General features: G+C 40.8%; 1 protein-coding gene across 1 annotated transcript in view; it reads left to right on the top strand.

Annotated features, from left to right (window-relative positions):
• The first annotated feature begins 1,720 nt into the window (after window positions 1-1,720).
• Window positions 1,721-18,990, top strand: part of LOC143332710 (copine-9-like) — a 159,908-nt gene continuing 142,638 nt past the window's right edge. The window contains exons 1-2 of the mRNA XM_076750460.1: window positions 1,721-2,005; window positions 15,812-15,852. Coding sequence (XP_076606575.1) covers window positions 1,929-2,005; window positions 15,812-15,852 — 118 coding nt within the window. The 5' untranslated portion in view covers window positions 1,721-1,928. The remainder of the gene's footprint in view (window positions 2,006-15,811; window positions 15,853-18,990) is intronic.

An 18,990-nucleotide genomic window follows, 5' to 3' on the forward strand; every position in this document is an offset into this window, starting at 1 on the left:
TGTTGAAATGAATCCATGTAATGTCAGCAGCTTTGTACTTGTGCTTCTAATTCATTATCATCCATGGTGAGATGTATTAACTATTTACACACACACTCTTCTTCCCTGAGCTGCTGAGCTGAGGCTAAGTGGTCTTTCTTGACACAGACACAACCTCGAAGTACAGTTTGGAAAATGGGAGTTCTGTGTCTAATGTGAACGTGTGAAGCGGTTATATAACTGCATGACTCTAATTCACACTTTGTAGTTCTGGTCAAACGCAAAGCAAATAAAGCTAATTGAATTGTCTTAACAGGACAATAGGACACTGATATCTGCTAACGTTGGAGGTCAGGGGTCAGCCCACACAGGGGCACCTGAGCAGGCCAGATGCTTGCTGAAACCTGGCCTGAACTCAGTCAGCTTATGGTTATTTAATCAACTACATCTTCCCGCTGCCTCAGAGGTACGAACACTAAACTTTCAGCGGTTAATGAATTATTCATTCATTAAATATTTATTCTATTAATCGACTGTTGATGGGCCTGACTTGTACTTGCTGTTTATGGAATGTGGATAAACTGTTAGTTGTAATAGGCTTGGAAATGTAGGAGGGCTGATTAATGCCATGAAGAAGAGACGTGACAGGCGTCCCACTGTGTCTGCATCTGGTTCGTCCTCATCATCATGCTTCTCCTCCTGCTTCTCCCTTTGTTTATTTTACCTCTCCATGTTCTTCAGCTTCCACTTTCCTGTGTCCTTACCTTCCTCTTCCCTCTCTTTCTGTTTTTGCTCATCAAACAGTTCTCCATCATATTTTTCTGCTCCTCATTTGATTTTTCTGCTTCTCCTCCCATTCCTCTTTAAGCTTCTAACACTCTCTGCCACCCTTGAAGACACAATGTGTAAGATAGGGCCAGAATTTTAGTTAAAAATGTTCAAAGATGAGCGAACATTATCAGCAGAATGTTCTGACAGTGTGTGAAAGACGTCTATGATGTCTACTGTGTTGCAGAGATATCAGATGTGAAAACATTCTGACTCTAGACGCTGCCCCTCCGCACTGCTGATGCCTGACCGTCCTCTCGCTGCTCTCCTGGTTCATGCCTCTCCTGTCCCGACCTGCTGTCTCTTCATCATCCCAGTCAGAGTTCTGGTTGGAGCTGATGTAAATCACCTGTTGTCAAACTGGCCTCCTTCTGTCCCCATCCGGCCGTGTTCAGCTGGAGGCATTTGAGACCGTTGATTGACTTGAGAGGTCAACTGTTATCTTTGCATGTGAGTGGACCTGCGAGGGTGTAATGTGTTGTAAAGTCCCTTATAACACACGCAACACATTTTGGGGCTACATAAATAATACTGACTTGAGATGAATCACACAGTGATACCACGGAAGGTATGAAAAGAACATTAAAAGCCAAAAAGTACATTTAAAAAAAAAAAGTTCAAAATATCAGGACGTGTAGTAAACAGGTTAAGCGCACAAAAACACTGAGAGGTTGTCTCCACCTGCTCCCTTGTGGCACTAATCACCCCCCATACCCAGACCACAAGTTGCGCCCCGGCGCAGGAGAACATGTGGAGATCTCTGCCTCCACCTGCCGATGGATGGAGAGAAATGGAGCTTCTGGATCCGCGGGCTCCGGTCCTCTCTCTCTCTCTCTCTCTCTCTCTCTCTCTCTCTCTCTCTCTCTCTCTCTCTCTCTCTCTCTCTCGCTCTCTCTCTCTCCATGAATGAAAGCCTCATCCTCAGGTATGCCCTCAACTGCGCTCCAGCGATCGTCAGCAGCAACAACTACAACTACCGGAGCCGGCCGCTTCACTCTGTCTTTGAGTCACGGGTGGATGGAACGAGCATATCATAGCCACAGGAAATTTAGTGCTGTAATATAAGAGAGAACTTCAAGGATTCAGAAGAAGTGATAAAAAAAAAACAAAAACCCTCAGCCATGGCGACAATCGGGGATTTCGACCCACTCAACTCCACCGTACCTGCGACAAAGATAGAGATCACCGTTTCCTGCAGGTAAGCCCCGCAAATATGTTTCTCAATGCCCACGTCATTCATCTTTTTGCATTCACATATTTACACATTTTGGATGCCTATAGGCCAGTTTAAGTCAGTATTGCCGTCATGAATTTTTTGAAGTGGTTCTGATTTTCTTGTGCGTAGTTTCGTGCCGTTCTCTGTCCATCTTGGACTTTTCAGCATGTTTTAATCAGTATTGTGTGGCTTTCCGAGCTTGGAGCAACTCAGTTTTCATCAGGAGGAATTTGCATGTGCTGTGGGTGTAGAAGTGCGTGGGGGCGCAGTAACCAACAGTACCAGGATTTATTCTGAGTGCCTTGGAGAGCTCCGGAGAGCGCAACTCTGAGATCACATCAATGCGTGGATATTAAATGTGCTACCTGACAATGAAGAAAAGACACAGAGAGGTTTGAAGAATGGTTATTTTCACAAGGCCTGAAGAGGAAGAGAAAAGTATTCTCACAATTGCCTGCTAGAAGTCATTTTAAAAGCAAAAATCTAATACCAGCACATGGAAACTGAACAGCAGCACTGTGATAGACTGGAATGGTCAGTAGGAACAGAAGAAGTTCAGATGATGATGATGATGGTGATGGTGATGTTTAAAAATATACAGGCTGGATAAAAATGCAAATAAGAATGAAAAAATGATTTTGAAATGTGGTCAAAGTTTACGTGTGTAGAGGACGGAATTTCAGGATTAATGGAGATGCCACAAAATAAATAAAAAGACATCAAGTAAAGGAGAGAAAAGGAGAAATATGCTGGGAAGTGAATGCCTCCATACTGAGGCACTGGCTGATTCCTATTCTAAAGTCAAAAGGCTGATGAACACAGACCTGTTATAACCTCCTACTTAAAGGCTCCTGAGGAGGCCAACAGTTACTCACATGAATGAGGTATATTTTCAGGATAGCACTCTGGAGCCGTGTCCCACTGAAACACTTGATGATAATTTGTATTTGAAAGCTGAATACTGCAGGACAAGCCAAAGCTTTTTGGTCTTTGTGATGAGTCCACTCCCCCCACCACTGCTCTTACTTCTTGTGCATCAGAGATGTTCTGAAAAGAACTTCCAGTTGTGTTGTGTTTTCAGAAATGTTTAATTTCTTTTTAATTATTGATTTTGAACTCTTCTCAAGTGTTGCTGACACTGTGCAGGAACCCTCTCTTTTGCCAACTTTCTATCAGAAATGAGAAATTGACCAATAAAGTGCATGTCAGTAAAAGGACAATACAACATTTGGGGTGAGATGATGACATAGTTTCTTAACACATCTGGGGTTAGGAAGAGCCAAGAGTCTTCTTTCAGCTCATATACCACAAAGATTTATGCCTGGAAACCAATAAGAATGTTATGATCTACAGCCAGAGAAGCTCATCATCCCCTTGTCACCAGACTTGGTGAACCCAATACCATCTTTTGCTTTTGTTGGGGAACATGAAAAGCAAATTGTCATCAGTGCTGTGAGAGCTCGCAGACTCTGTTGCTGCCTAGTTCTGTGAAAGATACAATCTGAGGATGGTCACAGTTTGTCTTGGTGTGGACTGTTCTTGAACAAAATCTACACAGACATTTTTGCATTTGGGCTTCAGTTTGAATCAGCTTTAAATCTGTGCTTTACATTATTTTCATATTTACAGTGATTGAACAGGGCTTGGTAAAAAGTACAAGATTGCTGGCTGTAAAGACTTAATTTGCCTGTTGTGGGATCAATAAAGTCTTATCAAGATATCAGAGACCAGATCATTGTGGAGTGGTTGGATGTCTTTTAGTTCTTTGCTTTGGTGTTTGGCCAGTTTCACAGCTCTCATTAACCTCAGCTCGGTCTTTAATGCAGCTTTAATGTTAATTTCTGCTCGCATTATTTTATTGTGCTCCATGTGGCAAAAAAGTTAATACTGCTTTAAGTCTCAAATATTAAAATAATGAGAGTGGTGCCACCACCAGGGCCCGCTGACGGTACACATGGCACAGAGTACTGGCAGACCCGGAAATAATGGCCAGTGTGTCCCCTCAGACAAAACTATTTCCATGTCCAGGGTCATGTCTATATGCTAACAGAGCTTGAAGCTGCAGATTGTGACATGCTATTCCTGGTCCTCAGTGTCCCTGGGCCCTGCCAGTCCAGAGGGGTTAGAGAGGGGCTGTTTCAGTTCCCTGACACTGACAGAATGGGGTTGGCTCAGTGGGCCCAGAAGTATCCTCACTCAACCAGACATCAGCTGTGAATACAGGAGATACAGAGAGAGAGAGGGAGACTGGGTTTTTGAAGACTGACTCTTCGGCTTTATGCACAGAAAAAAATGAAGAAACCTTTAGCTGTGGAGCTGAAGCTGTGAAGAACCTCCATCTAATTTGGTGGTTGATAATGGTTGTACTGTCGATGGCTCCTGTACTAATAAAGATTTTTCAATTACAATGAATCAAATGACTCTGTGATATAGTGGTGCACCCACAGAGACTTATCACCCTCCTCAGTCCATCTCAGCCCTGCAGAGCGTTTCAGTGTCTTTCAGCTCATTGTTTTGGTTTTACCTTTTGGCTTAGTCGTACAGCTCTCATCAACCTCTTTTCCAGCAGCATCAGACAGCTGCTGTCAGCAGTAACGCTCTGATAGACCCACTGTACACTGTGTGCCTGGCACCACACAGCAGGCAGACCAAGTCCGCAACTAGCAGGTGAACGTAGTGGAGCACAGTGCAGCTGAAGAGCCAAATATTTTGGAGGGGGCTGGTGGAGACCAAAACAGAGCTCTCCACTGACCAAAGAAAACAAACAAGCAAAATGTAAGAAATCCATAAATGCAGCTTTAACATTTTAGTTTTGGATGATGTGATGACATTTCTGTTTATGTCTGGTAGTGGCAAGTACGCTTTGATAATGCAGGTGCCAGAGTGTGTTTGACATTACGACTTGTCACAGGTGAAAGACATTTTGTTAATCATGGCTCGTTTCCATGAAGTCCCAGCGAAGTGAAATCACTTTCATGAGTTTGCTCTTAAGTGAGGGAGATGATACGGTGAAACTAATGAGTTTGATGATAAAGCTGTATCAATATTTGGTTGCCTCACAGAGACATAAAGTTCATCTTAACTACTCTCACATAAAGTCCAAACTAACCAAACCATTGTTGCATAAAATGATGTTTTCAGTTCCTCTGGCCAATCAGAGAAAGCACAATTCTTAATGTGGTGATTATTACGTGTTGCCTCTCATGCCTAATTGTCTTTGAACACTTTGCCACACAATAGCGAAGAGGTGAATATAATGCATTGTATGACCCAGTGCAGGGCCTGGAACTAGATAACCTAAAAGTTGTTTTTTTTTTCTGTTGTAGTCTATTAACCACTGGGGGCAGCACGCGCACTATTGACTGCTTCTGTCTCTTCATCATATCCACCTCATGCAAGCATTATTTCCTGTGAGTTACTTATGTGTGGATATGCAATTTGAATCCCACATGGAGAAAGCGGTTATACTGATATGATGAAAATCTTAAGTATTAACTTACGATAGATTCATTCATAGGAAACAGCTTATTGAACAAACAACTACCAGTCCTCCCAGCTTCCAGTCATGAGGTTTGGCTTTCCTCTCCCAGTCACCGCACGGTAACTGGTCCTTTTATCTCAGCAGACCAGTGGGATCCCTGATCAAATGTTAGCCTCTAAAATCCTGGACTTACTTCAGACTGTGAGCATTCTGTAGACATGAAAATGATATTGCTGTAAATATGGCCTATACAGTAAGTAGACATTGAGTTTCCCAGTGATTCAGGTTGTCTGGCGTCACCAGCTGAGCCCGTTGGATGAAACAATCATGCTTGGTGACAGAAGCAATCTTGAAGGTGGATTCTGACTCTGATGTTGTGCTGTTGCGTCGTGGTGATCTTGTTATTCCTTCTCATCTGAGTAACTGCTGCCTCTCTCAGCAAGCCAGCCTCTGAACTCAGCCTGAGCTGCTACACCATCATCATCCTCCTAACTCAGCTTCTTTCATCATCGTCTCTCTGAGGGGACGTGCCTGATGTGCTTTGACAGATACTTGACATTTGGATGATTTAAAAAGTTTTCATGTAGCAACACTGTCTCATTATTGTCTGAACGTCGGTGTATTGTTAGAGGAGGTTATCTGGAGGTGACGATGTGACTTCCGTTCTAAAAGGCTCTCCTGGTCCGTGACTCATGCTGCTTATACTCACTTTCTAGATCTTGAAGGGAGTTAGCCTGTTTTGTAATATGAGAAGGATTTGCCTGAAGGGAAAAGAAATCAATCTGTCTCTACACTCAATGTCCCAGTTGATCTATTCTTTCCCATCTCTTTTTTCATTAAGGTTTTCATCCTCAAACAGGCCAGATGTCGTGTCGTAGCTCAAAGCCACTGCAGGTGGTAATGAGGTGGATTGCTTTCCCCATTCAGGTTAAGATGCTTGACACAGAGGTTTCTGTTCAAACAGATAAGACACAAGTGTAAAAAGGGAAATGAGAATCAGGGGATTGCCATGAAGATTCATGTCCCTGCACTGAATGAGTATATTAATGTCAAGACAGGCAGGCAGCTGCAGCTGACCACTCACATCTGCTGTCAGTACATGACGGCTGTTTGACGGTGCACTGTGACAAGAAAAGAAGAGGAGATCCATTATTGGGCATCACAACTCGAAACATGCAGAGGAAGCCCTTCACTGGTGCTCAGCAATATTACATTTGCCCCCTAACTTTTAGGATTAGAAATAGAATTTGTCTTTTATGATAAAAACCAAAAAGCTTTCTAATGGCAGAAATTCTCTGGCCTCTGGTTTGTCTGTTGGCTGTGGTGGGGTGACTGACCTGGGTGTATTTTTCCATCCAGATGTTGCACAAATTTGAAAACATTCTGAAATATTTTGCCAAAATGAGCGAGTGTTTAAATTTTTTAGTTTTTTAAAAAAAAACCAAAAACAAAAACAAAAAACCCCCCAAAACAGCCCATTTATCTCTGTTACTGACTTGACTGCATGGATGGTGTCTGCCACACTGTCTTCTTATGTCTCCGCACCAGTGACAGCTGTGGCTGAAGGCGTTATGTTTTCGGGTTGTCCGTCCTATTCTCGTGAGTGCGATATCTTTGGCACAAACGTTCACTTGGACTTAAGGATGAACTGATTACATTTAGGTGGTCAAAGGTCAAAGTTCACCTCACGAAACACCATGGCTCAAGAATGCATACATTAATTATGACAACATTTCACACAGATGTCTCACAGGATAAAATGATGAAGTGATTTTCTATCCAAAAGGTCAAAAGTCAGCTTCACTGTGACATCATGATGTTCTGCAGAAACCCTTTTCAGTTCATTATTCAACACCAGACCTCAGGAACAGAAGGGGAGACTGTGACCATATTTCACATTTGGTTACACAGTGAATTGATAAGATAAGATAAGATAAGATAAGATAACACTTTATTTATCCTCTGTAGGGTAAAATTAGGGTGTTACAGGCAGCAGCAATAGTATCAGGAATATAAAAGGAGACATAGAAGGAACTAAAAAAATACAAAATAGAGAATAAAAAATCAACTACATATATATTACAGACAAAAAAATAAAAAAAAAATATTGAAAATCGAACATGGTAAGATAATTAAGCACAGCATTTTCCACTTTTGCACAATAAATAAAAAAAAATGAGACACAGTGTAGAAAAAAATACGTATATGCATAGGCTTGGTGCGAAAGAGATTTTTTAAAAAATGTAATATTGAAGAAAAATGTAATATTACACAAGATATTTCATGCATGTAACATCAGGATGTTGAGACACTAATTGAATTCTGTGTCGAAGATATGTGTGACAGTCTGACAGTTTGTAGCTTCTTTGCAGCAGCATCCACATTTGAAGCATTATGGTCCACCACAAACTGATTGGTTCTACTGATATTGATCTTCAGGTGATTGTTGTTGCATCATGTGATGAAGCTCTCTATCAGTCCTCTGGACTTCTTTGGAAAATGAGTCTCTAAGTGAAGACTGCATGTTTCTCACTGGATATGATTCACTGGAATCATACAATGCAATATAGTGATAACTATGCACTTTAATACTTGTTATTAAATCCCTTCAAAGTCTTTACTACATGTACTTGAGAAGTCTGGACAGCCATGGATGTAAGTGCAGCTTGGCTGGTTGGTGGAGGCATACAACTGCCAGATGGTAATTGTACTTCGATACGACCTCTGGGAGAGAGAAGTTTGAAATCTTCAAATTCTACACATAGTGGCTTTCTTTTTTTCCTTTGGAAAATGGCATTAGTATTACCTTTATGAATTATTGAATACATGTGTCTCCTCACACATATTGCAGCATTTTTTTTAATCAGCCTTTTTTCTTTATAGTTGGGTCTTTCTGGTTGAACTGAGACATGTAGCAGTGGGTGGTTTGTAATGTGCTGATGCGCCGTCTTCATGCAGTAAATACAATAAGAACAGGAAGTATTGAAAGCCGGTCCCCCAGTTTCACTGCTTACCCCATAAAGCATGTTTCATCACCCTGCATTGCATCCCCTCTAATACTTCCACCTAGTGAAATAAGCACTACATTTATGTACCCCACAGAAGTTAAATGTGTGGTGGGCACACAACATACAGATCTGTAACACCACTTTGGCTAAGGTTAATGAAAGATGGTGATTTGGTCAAATGTTCAAAACTTGTCCTGTCTCATGCTACAAGTCACTATGGCTGTTTTCTGTATTAAACCAGACCATGAGCTGTCCTTAAACTCATTAAGTGCTGCCAGTGCCTAAATATAACCATTAAAAAATGTATTAATAATGCTTTAAGTCACTGTAGGCAGATGTTGTACTGGGAGAGCAGATATTGTAGGATAACAAATGAAATTTGTTCTCAGTGAACATGTTACTGATACATTCATTTATGACTTGGCAGATATGTTGATTAACAATGCTTCCTCTTTATATAGATACAATATGCAACCCAGGCGGCATTATGTTTCCTTCAAAACCTTTTTACCGTCGAAAAAGATTGAAATGATGAGCACTGAAAGTTATTATGTTATATTGTAATTTCCACCAGGCGTGGTTGCAAAACAGCATAAAGATAGTGAAGGTTAATCAGAGTACTGATATGGAATGTAAATAAAGGCAGAAATCAGGTATTCATTGGTAAAGAAAGCTCCAGGAACATGCAGATGTGTTGACAGATGTAAAATGTCTTTTATTTTATTAGTGTTAAAGACAGCTAAGTCAGCTCTTATGCCTATCAGCTCTGTGAAGAAACAGACGATGTGATGATGTGTTTTCTCTACATATAGCACACTTGTTACTGTGTTCAAAGCTGTCAGACCGTACATTTTGCCATAAAAATAGATCAGTGATGACAGAAAATGATTCAGCTGTGTAAATACACAAATCTGATTTGATCACTTGTCAATGACAATATGGAGGCTCCATCTTACAGGCCAGGTTTGAAAAAAGTGTAAGCATGGTGTGTCTCTGTGTGTAAACATCTCTGTCACATGATGTGTCAGTGTGGATGTGGGCTAGACAGGCAGTCAGATAATGTGGAAGCAAGCTGTGTTTTTCTTCTGTCTTATATAAGTGGCAGTCTGCCTGACTGCCACCCAAACGCCGCTCCTCTAGATCCTATTAGACAAGCTGAGCGTGGCAGCCACCCTGCAGTCTGCAGTGATTACCACTGGCACAGGATTGTTTAAATTAGACAGTAGGAAATAAATGACCTTCCCTCTCGTGCAAGAAAAGCACCTATTAACCCCAATACCCCCCGACCATCCATCCCTGACTAGGGGGATGCCAGAGGTATGAAAATACTGTGCCTGTACTACCTGGAATTGACCAAAATGGTTTTGAGTAATTCACTTTATAATTTAAGGGTTACTTAAACGATTATATTCAGTACAGTATGTTGTTGGAAATGAGTAGAGTCAGACACATTTCTGTTATATATAGCTGATGGCAGAAAATTATTATCGAATATGGAATTTAATTAATCGATTCATTGTTCATTGATTTAGAAAAAGTTTGTCATTTCAGTTAAAATTAGACATTTGAATTAAAATTATGCAACCATTGTAGTAGCAGTGTTTCTTATCTACAGTGACCCCTAGTGGCAGAAAAAGATACGACTGATCATATAATGCATGACTGATTTCTGATCAATTTTGTAACCAAACAAATTATTATTGCTATTATTTTGGACACATGCAGGCAGCACAACAAGTCATCTGACATTATTAACTGAGGTTTCTATAGGAAACATGTTAGCTACCAGTTGTCTATTTACACAACACAGAGTAACATTAGCATTTATTAGGAGTTGCATTTCAGGCCAGTTGATAAATGTATGTACAACATTCACTCTTCTTCTAGTACTTGGGTCTCCAACAACTCCTGAGGAAAAGATATCTGTCACTGAATGTTTCAATATGTTCATGAGCAAACTTAGCTGCTAAGTTTGTCTGCTGTTTGGTGCTGGGCAGGTAGTGCACATCGAGTTTATTAGACCGTTTCGACTGAAAACAGCTGCCTGCTGCTGCTGCTGCTACTGCTACTGCTGCAAACAACATTACTTCGAGCACCAGGCAGGAAAATGGTCATTATAGCTTGGGGGACCTGCGGTGTGAGGTGATAATTCTGTGTGGGTTTGTCCTTATGAGTGAAAACTTTGATTAGTGATACAAAGATTAGTGATTGAGGATGTTAAAGTACCCAATGTGCCTCCATATTGTGAATGGTAATTGTTATGGGTAAAAAAAAAAAAAAAAAAAAAAAAAAATGGAAGAAAGAAGAAGAAAGCAACTCTAGTGTCCTGCATGAAAGTCAGATGTACTTCATACCGATCCACTACCCTGACCTCCACACCCTTACTTTGTGCCTCACACCATGAAGAGCACACTGCTTCCTGCACTGGCACTGGCCATTAGTACTGCATGAAATCATGTGCTGTAGAATCATCCAGCAAGATTATAATGCACCTTTTTCATGGCAGACATTTTGAAATATCACAACATGTGAAGCACAGGTGCATTTAATAACATTAATGATAGCAGCATTCCACTTAGGGAAGGTCCTGATATCATTCATACTGGCCCACCGGAAAAGCTTGTTGGAACGTTTAATGGAACAGAGCGATTGTCAATGTTAGTAATTCCACCTGTAGTTTTCCTGCTATGACAAGTCAAATGGTCTGCTGTGAAAAGGTCTGTTGCTGGGGATACTTGGGTAGCCATGGGGGAACGTGACTCTAGAGTGCATGCATACAGGTGTGTTCAGACAGAGCAAAGTGAAGTGTAGAGGTGTCATGGATACATACAAAGCCAGCGGCAAAACATGAATGGAGGCAATTATGTGTCTGCTTGAACTGAAGATGTTTCAATTTCAGCAGGAGAAATGCGCCTCAGACTGAATGAAACAGGATTAGTTTATGGAGACAGCAGAAGAAAACCAAAGAAAAACAACCAGAGTAAGAGTGAGCTACAAGTTGAACCACAGTTTTAGCCTATATTTGTTTACATCTTGGCAAATTGGCACCATTAAAACTATGCTGAATTAGCTATTATCAATCCCTGTTTGCAGTGCACCCACAGGTGTACAGGAAGCTGTCACTGGATTATTTTGATATTGAAGAAAACAGAAAAAATGATGATTCTCACACAAGTTGTGGAGTTATAATATCCTTGGAATGATATTGTGGGAAAGTTGAAGTCACACTGACTCTAACAATATGTGTATCATATCTGTGTGTTTAGCTTTGACTGAGATGTGACTCATATGAGAGAGGGAGAACATTTCACACAAATTGCGGCAATCAGGCACTAAGCGTTTTGAAGTAGCTTAATTACCTCTATGAGCTGTGTGTTGTAGCCACTGCTGCGGCGTCAACAATGTTGGTAAATCGGCCAAATCAGCAGCCAATCCTTGGTGCCTGACTTCCTGTTGTTTTTATAAAACCCATGCGTGTTGAATTAGGAGACATCTTGTCTTCGGCAGTTAAACCTTTGAAGTGAAAAATATTTCATATTTATAGATTCTGGATTTTTCAATGAAGGTGAAGGAGTAGATGTGATTAGATCTTTTAAGGTGATAATTGAATTGAGTGTGAGATCATATGAGCGTTTGAAGTGTTTACTGTTCTCCATTGTGGTGCAGGGAAGGCATTTGTGAGCATTGCGGCTGTGATGGCTTCACAGTGCGGCCACCTACCACACTCTGATGCTAAAAAGTGACATTGTGGTGCTTTCAGAGTGAAATGCCAGGTAGGTCAGTGAGCACAGGGAGCCAGGACTTCTCGGTGGGAGAATGTCAATCACAGCAGGGGAGGGCTCCGATTGGATACCCAACTTCCCCCCTATCATGCCCTCAAGGTCTCATGTATGAGGCTGCATTACAAGCAAAAACATTTGTCACCTAAATGAGATGAATGTCTCACAGTGGTTAAGCTTCAAAGATGAAGCAGATTCCCTGCTTCAATAAAAATGCAGCACCAAACAACAACAACCCATGAAAGACAGCAGCCCTGTTCTAAATATCTGATATATTTGGCATTTCTGTAGAAAAGCATGCAGCATCGTCTCTCTTGCAGTTCATTGCTCCTTGGTTTTCTTAGAGGGACTTGTCGCTTTATCAGAACCCCTGCTAATAAATAACTCCTAATAAATCCCTCACTACACACGTGCATCCAAAGAAAAAAATGGCAAGGAAACATTGGGAAAACATTGAAATATTTTTCTCGGAAAAAAGAAATTTGAGCCTCATCATTCTATGGATCTATACATTCCATTTCATTTTCGCTGTATGGTGCCGTTGATGTTGAAATACTTTACTGCCAGTTGCTTGTAATGTTTGAGATCTTATTTCAAATTTCACTCTACATGCCCACTCATGAGCCAGCTTCAGCATACACTGGAACACACACACCAGATGAAATGTGCCTGTGCTTGTAAATAGAAGCAACACTGCAACATGTGAAAGGGATGGCGTGCTTAAGCATTAAAAAAAAAAAAGACTTGGCAGCAAATCCCTCAGGAAATGTCTCCAGTTCCCTGCAGATATACTGAATTAATCTACTGCATCACATGCTATTAGAATTCCAAGTATTGTGATTTGAACAACAAATTACCAATAACAACAACATTAATTTGTCGGCATGCAATTTATTTATTTTTCTTGATTAGAGCTACTATACGACCTGTTTCACTCTTACTCTGATTATCTTTATATTCACCTCTGGGGTAATCTTTTACAAATAATTAAATGAATAAGTAAATAAATAGACAAATAAATAAATACAGTAAGGTGTGCTATTGTCATAGCCATGTCTGGACTGTGGAAATTGCCAAGTCTATTCTCATAGTTCGCCACTCAACTGGCTAGTCTGTCATGCTCACGTCTTGGGCTTGTGTGAAATGGTGTTCATTAAAGGCTGCTAAAAACAGAAATATTGAATAAGCAACAATATTAATTAAAGTTTTCCCTAGACAAATGACCACAGGACATCCTTTTGAGCAAGGTGATGTTGCTCAACAGAATGTCTTGTATGGAGGTTTAGTACTAAAAGTAACAGATTCAGTGTGATTGTGAATGAGGTTTTGGTCCTTCTGGTCAGAGTCTGAAAGTTCCACTTTGACTCTCCGCTGGGTAGAAAGTAACAACTGTCCCTGTGGGAGTTCTAAAAGCTCTTACAACCCATATGGCTCTTACCTTATGTGTTTTAGCAGTGCAAACTGTCACACTCCAGCAGGGAGGGGTACTGTGCTCAAGCCCACACATGAAGTTGAACATGTGTGTCGACAAGAACAGACCGGTACGAACATGTGAGGATACACACTGTGCCACTCTGACTCGCTCCTCATCACCCTGACAGCTACAAACCCTCCAGAGAAGACTGTTTCCATCTGTCAGTTTCTGCTCCTCAGCTCTTTATCGAACATTTTGTTTGTTATCGCCATCAATTCTTCAGTTGTTAGAAGGAAATTGGGTCGTAATCCTGGCAATGATTTGATGTCTGTGTGTTATGATGCTCTTTGTGTGCTTGTATGAGTGTGCGTGTGATTCATTACCCTTGCTGCAGCTACAAAATGAGGAAATAAGACGTCCTCTTATGTGTCAGCTTTGATAATATTGACCAGGGGATGAGAGTTTGCACCTTAACTCATGTCTCTCCAGTTTTGTTGGTGGTTGAGTTGACTGGAGAAATTCCAGTGAGACAAATAAACAGTAACACATTCAAATTGTGCCCACACTACATTCATTACACACAGTACTGACTGTGTGTGTAGCGGTTTATCGCTCAGAAGGAAGGAAATGAAGCTGTTGTTGCAGGCTGGTGGAAGGACTGTACGGCTTTTAGTGGAAGCTGCCATCCTTAAGACCTCAAACAAATACACAAGTTTTTGCTACACTGTCCTGTTTGTGAACTTGTGAAACTTGGCATGAGTTAGTGTTAAATGTCGAAACCATTTTACATAACAAAGTACTGTGCTTTATCATGAAGAGGTCGAATGAAGCACAATGTGAACGTATAAATATTGGTTAAGTCAGAAGTAACACCAGGGGGCTGTTAGAACAAAATAATGGATGCGGTGGAGCAAAGCACCATGATGAGAAGAGACGAGGACAGCCTGAAGTGGGTTATCACTCTCATAGAACAGCCAGTTACCAAAGAGACGTTGCTTTTTCCCCTCATCCCTTTTGAAAGTGTGTCTGCAGTCAGGTTAGCTCATGGATAGACTCACTGGTGAAAAATGTATGAGACATAAGCAAGTGTTGTTGGTCACAATAGTTTATATCTAAAGAACTGATGTAGAACAATAGTTAAATTGTCACCTGAACTGTGAAGTGTCCTAATGTATACGATTTTAACGCTTTCTAATAACATAAACATTTTTATTAGATTTGAAAGGAAACAATCACTTTATGCTTGATTAGGTCTTATTTTTGTAGTTTTATTGATCATTTCTGTAGGTAATATGGAAAATATCATGAATTTCTTGATGAGATGAACATGGGACTCTCTCAGGTGACAGAGTTCATGCTTATGTGTGAGTATAACAATGTATTCACACAATTTCAGCAGAAAAAGCGACCTGGGAGTGCTCATGCATCGATCCAACATGGTTGGCCCAACTGCTAAACCTGTAGCCACAACAGATAAATAGCCTGAATTAACTTCTTTTGCTGTGTTGCATATTTGAAGCAGTTTATTACCAAGCAAAACTAGATACAAACAGCGTACAGCTCCTTTTAAGTGAGCTGAATCTGTAGCCTTAGTGTTAATATTGGATTTCATTTTGATGTAACTGATGGTGGCGATGCACTTCCAGCCATTTTACCAGCAATCTGTTTACACCTTCTCAATAAGTGGGAGATATAATCTGTGTCAGATGTTATCTCTGACTTGGAGCTGTAAATTGGAAGCTGAAGTGAATGGTTTAAAGTATCTGACATGAACGCAGCGTCGCTTCATATAGTGGAATGTGCTAACATGTAAACATGAAGAACACCGCTGGCTGTTTTTTTTGTGCTAAGCATACAAGAAACCAACAGACAGAAGTTTTATACTTACTGTAAATGTTACAATATGTGTGATGTAGGATATCAAAGTGTGGCCTCCTTGTGACTTCAATGCTGTTATTTTGAAGTTAATTAATGGGTCAGTCTCTATAATCATTTTAGAATGACTAAATCTGTATATTAAATGTGACTGTATAAAGTGAGCCCTCAGCCTCACAGACGGAAATCTGTCTCTTTTAATCTCTAACAGTCTCTTTCCTTTTGTTGCAGAAACCTGTTAGACATGGACACCTTCTCTAAGTCAGATCCAGGTAACTGCTGCCATTTCCTCATTCATTCTTTTAATCAAAGTCAACTTTCGAGTTTGTAATTTCTGCTCTGAAGCAATTTCACATCCCCAGTGCCATTTACTTTGCAAAACACAGTGCTCAAACTGAATGTGTTCAATTTCATGCAGCGATTATTAAATCACTGCCTCATGCACCTTATCAGTGCACAGCAAGCATCAGTGAGCAGTAACACAGTGAGTGTCTCCCCAAGCGTTTACACACAATGCAGCAGCCCAGTAAATGAAAAGCTGCGTCCCAGGGGTCAACTGGTAGACTTTGAATCAAGAATTGTTTCCAATCAGGGCAAACAATCACTTGAGGATTATTGACACTTAGTGATTGCTAGTCACACACACACACACACACACACACACACACACTGAGTATACTGTACTTTATATCACTGCTGACATTTTTCAGAATCTGGTTGCTCCTGACTAATCTTAGACAGTAGTCAATGCCTGATTAATTACCTGAACAATCAATGATCTGGCTGTTTGTCTGCTCTTTTGATTTGTTACATTTTACATGCGGCTATCTGTAGTCTCAACACAAACTGTCCTCTAAGTCCTCCAAGCTGAACAACAAAATATGTCGTTTGATCTCTAGAACAACTGATCTGACGCCACTATCAGCAAAATTAACATAATTTCTCCAAATGTTCCAAGTCAAAGTTGACAAATAACTGTTATGATGTGACAAGGCCATGGCGAAGGCACAAAAGCCTCATGGTTAGGTTATGTTAAGGTGTAGCCTTAAAATAATTTTGTTTCAGGACTCAAAGGAGCAGACCAATACCAGGACAATTGCCAGAAAACAAAATCAATTTATTTTCAAAAGGAAACAAACCAAAAGCACACTCAAACTGAGTGGAATAGCAAAAGAAACTATGCTGGAGAGCTGAGGCTGAGAGGCACACCGAACAGAGCTGGAGACACTGAAACAGAGAGCAACTATTAGCATAGAGTCCAAAATATAACAAAAGAATCCACAGGAAAATTCCTGGACAAAAAGCTGAGAAGAAGGATCTTTCAAAAAAACAGGTTTTTCTCAAGTATTCACACGTACAACAGGATAACCACCTGGTAGAGATCAGGATGAACTGGCAGCCACGCGTCCAGAAAGCCTGTAGTACTGCCAGCACTCAGGCTCTAACACACCTCAGGTGTGCAGGTAATTAGGCAGGGCCAGCAGTGCACGAGGAAGACCCGCCCAGTCTCAGACAGACAGGGGAGACAGACAAACAGACAAATAACACTAGGATAAAAGAGGAAGAGAAAACACTGGGAGAAGACAAGAAGTAAATCCTAACAGGTTAGGGAAAAAAAAAACATCGTTGGCTCTTGTTAGTCTGATATTTTGTTGAATCATCCATCCGCCCCGGCCTCACACCTGTGTGGACTCCTCTGTAATGATGTCACTCGACTTCCTGCTTTGTTACTGTCAGTCTCAAATAAAACAGACCAACCATACTGTCTGCATCCTCTCCGCCACTTTCAGCTCCATATTCTTTTTTCTTCTGCTTTTCATTCAACGCAGAACTTTTTTGCCACTATGCATAAAGCCCTGACATTGCGTTTGAATTCAACTTTATTGTACCTGTCAAAAAAATCAGTTGAACAGTAGAGAGTGAGTACAGTCTGCTTAGCTTCAGTGCTTGCTTCCATGGCACCATACAGAGCAGCTCTGGCCACGCATCCAAGAGACTTTACACTGATGATGATGTCATGCACATGAGTTGATATCACACACATGAAATAACGTGTCTGTGTCCTGTAAAAGTTTTGCAAATATGAAACAGTTTTAAAGATGTTTTTAGTTGCAGTACTGCACTGGGCCATTGAGACAGATGAGTGTTAACATAGCATGTCCATAGCTGACGAATTGCCCTGGCATTATATCCCATTGCACAGCTACAGTACTGTTCCTAATACAGGGGCCTACTTTGTGTTCACTTTTGGTCAGACTTAGAATGTTTTGAAATAATTTACTTTGTCAAAACTGCTGGAAAATTTAAGGAGTTTGAGGAGCTTTCCTAAAAATATGTTATTTTGCCAAGTTACCAAAATTTGTACAGAGAAGGTGAAAAGTGCAAAGTTAGCATGACTCATAGACAGGATGGTCACAATTATGACAACAAGACACTGGTTGAAAACCTTAGAATTTTCCTTTAATACACCAACAATTCAGCAATACTTGGATGGGGTGAACAGTAAAAAAAAAACAAAAACAGTGGTTTATGAATACTACATAGACATGCAGCTGTAAAAACAGGAACTACAGGGACTCCTAGTGTGTGTGTGTGTGTGTGTGTGTGTGTAATGTACAGTCATATGCCTTTTGGTGTTTATAGCGCCAAAGGCATCTGACATATGGCGCCCTATTTGTTTCAGCTTTACTGTATGTACTGTACTGTACTGTTTGTCCTCGGCGTGTGTGGCTGTGCGGTTGTTGCTCCACTGCTGCTCGGTTGTGTATTCCACCATGACTGTGTTTCTGTGTAGCACAGATGAAGGAGCTTCAGATCTCAGTGTCACAGCACACACAGCACTGTCACCAAAAGAAAAGACATTCTCTTTGAAATTAGTCTACAACCCCGCAAAACCCATGTTAGCTCGCGCTGCTTTTTGTTCAGCGCAACAGAAAGTCGAGTCAGAACAAATCGGGTGTGAAGCAGGCGCTCTGTAACTTTAAATCCCCCTCAGGTGGAGGTACTCTGTGGATTGTAGTCTACGCTAGTGTGTAATAATCAGATATGCAGAGGGAAATTTGTTTGATGGATATCACCATGCAGAGGCAATATAGCAAGATCTCTTTTTTTTTTTTTTTTGGCATATTTTTGCCTTTATTGGATAGTCAGTCATGAGGAGGCAGAAGAGTCTGGGATGTTTGATAGTTAGGTTCTGTGACCAGCAGTACACATTTGACAGCAAACATGCAGCTCTGTGAGGCTATGCACAGGCACAGTGCTGAGCTAAAGGACAACACGAGCATGTTAACGTGTTGACAGTGACAATGCTAACATGCTGACATGCAGGTATCGTGTTTCTATTTTATTTTAGTATGTTAGCATGCTAAAATTTACAACTGAGGCTGATGCTACAAATTTTGCAGGTATTT

This window comes from Chaetodon auriga, chromosome 2, assembly GCF_051107435.1.
Source record: "Chaetodon auriga isolate fChaAug3 chromosome 2, fChaAug3.hap1, whole genome shotgun sequence".
In the NCBI taxonomy this organism is placed as follows: Eukaryota; Metazoa; Chordata; class Actinopteri; order Chaetodontiformes; family Chaetodontidae; genus Chaetodon; species Chaetodon auriga.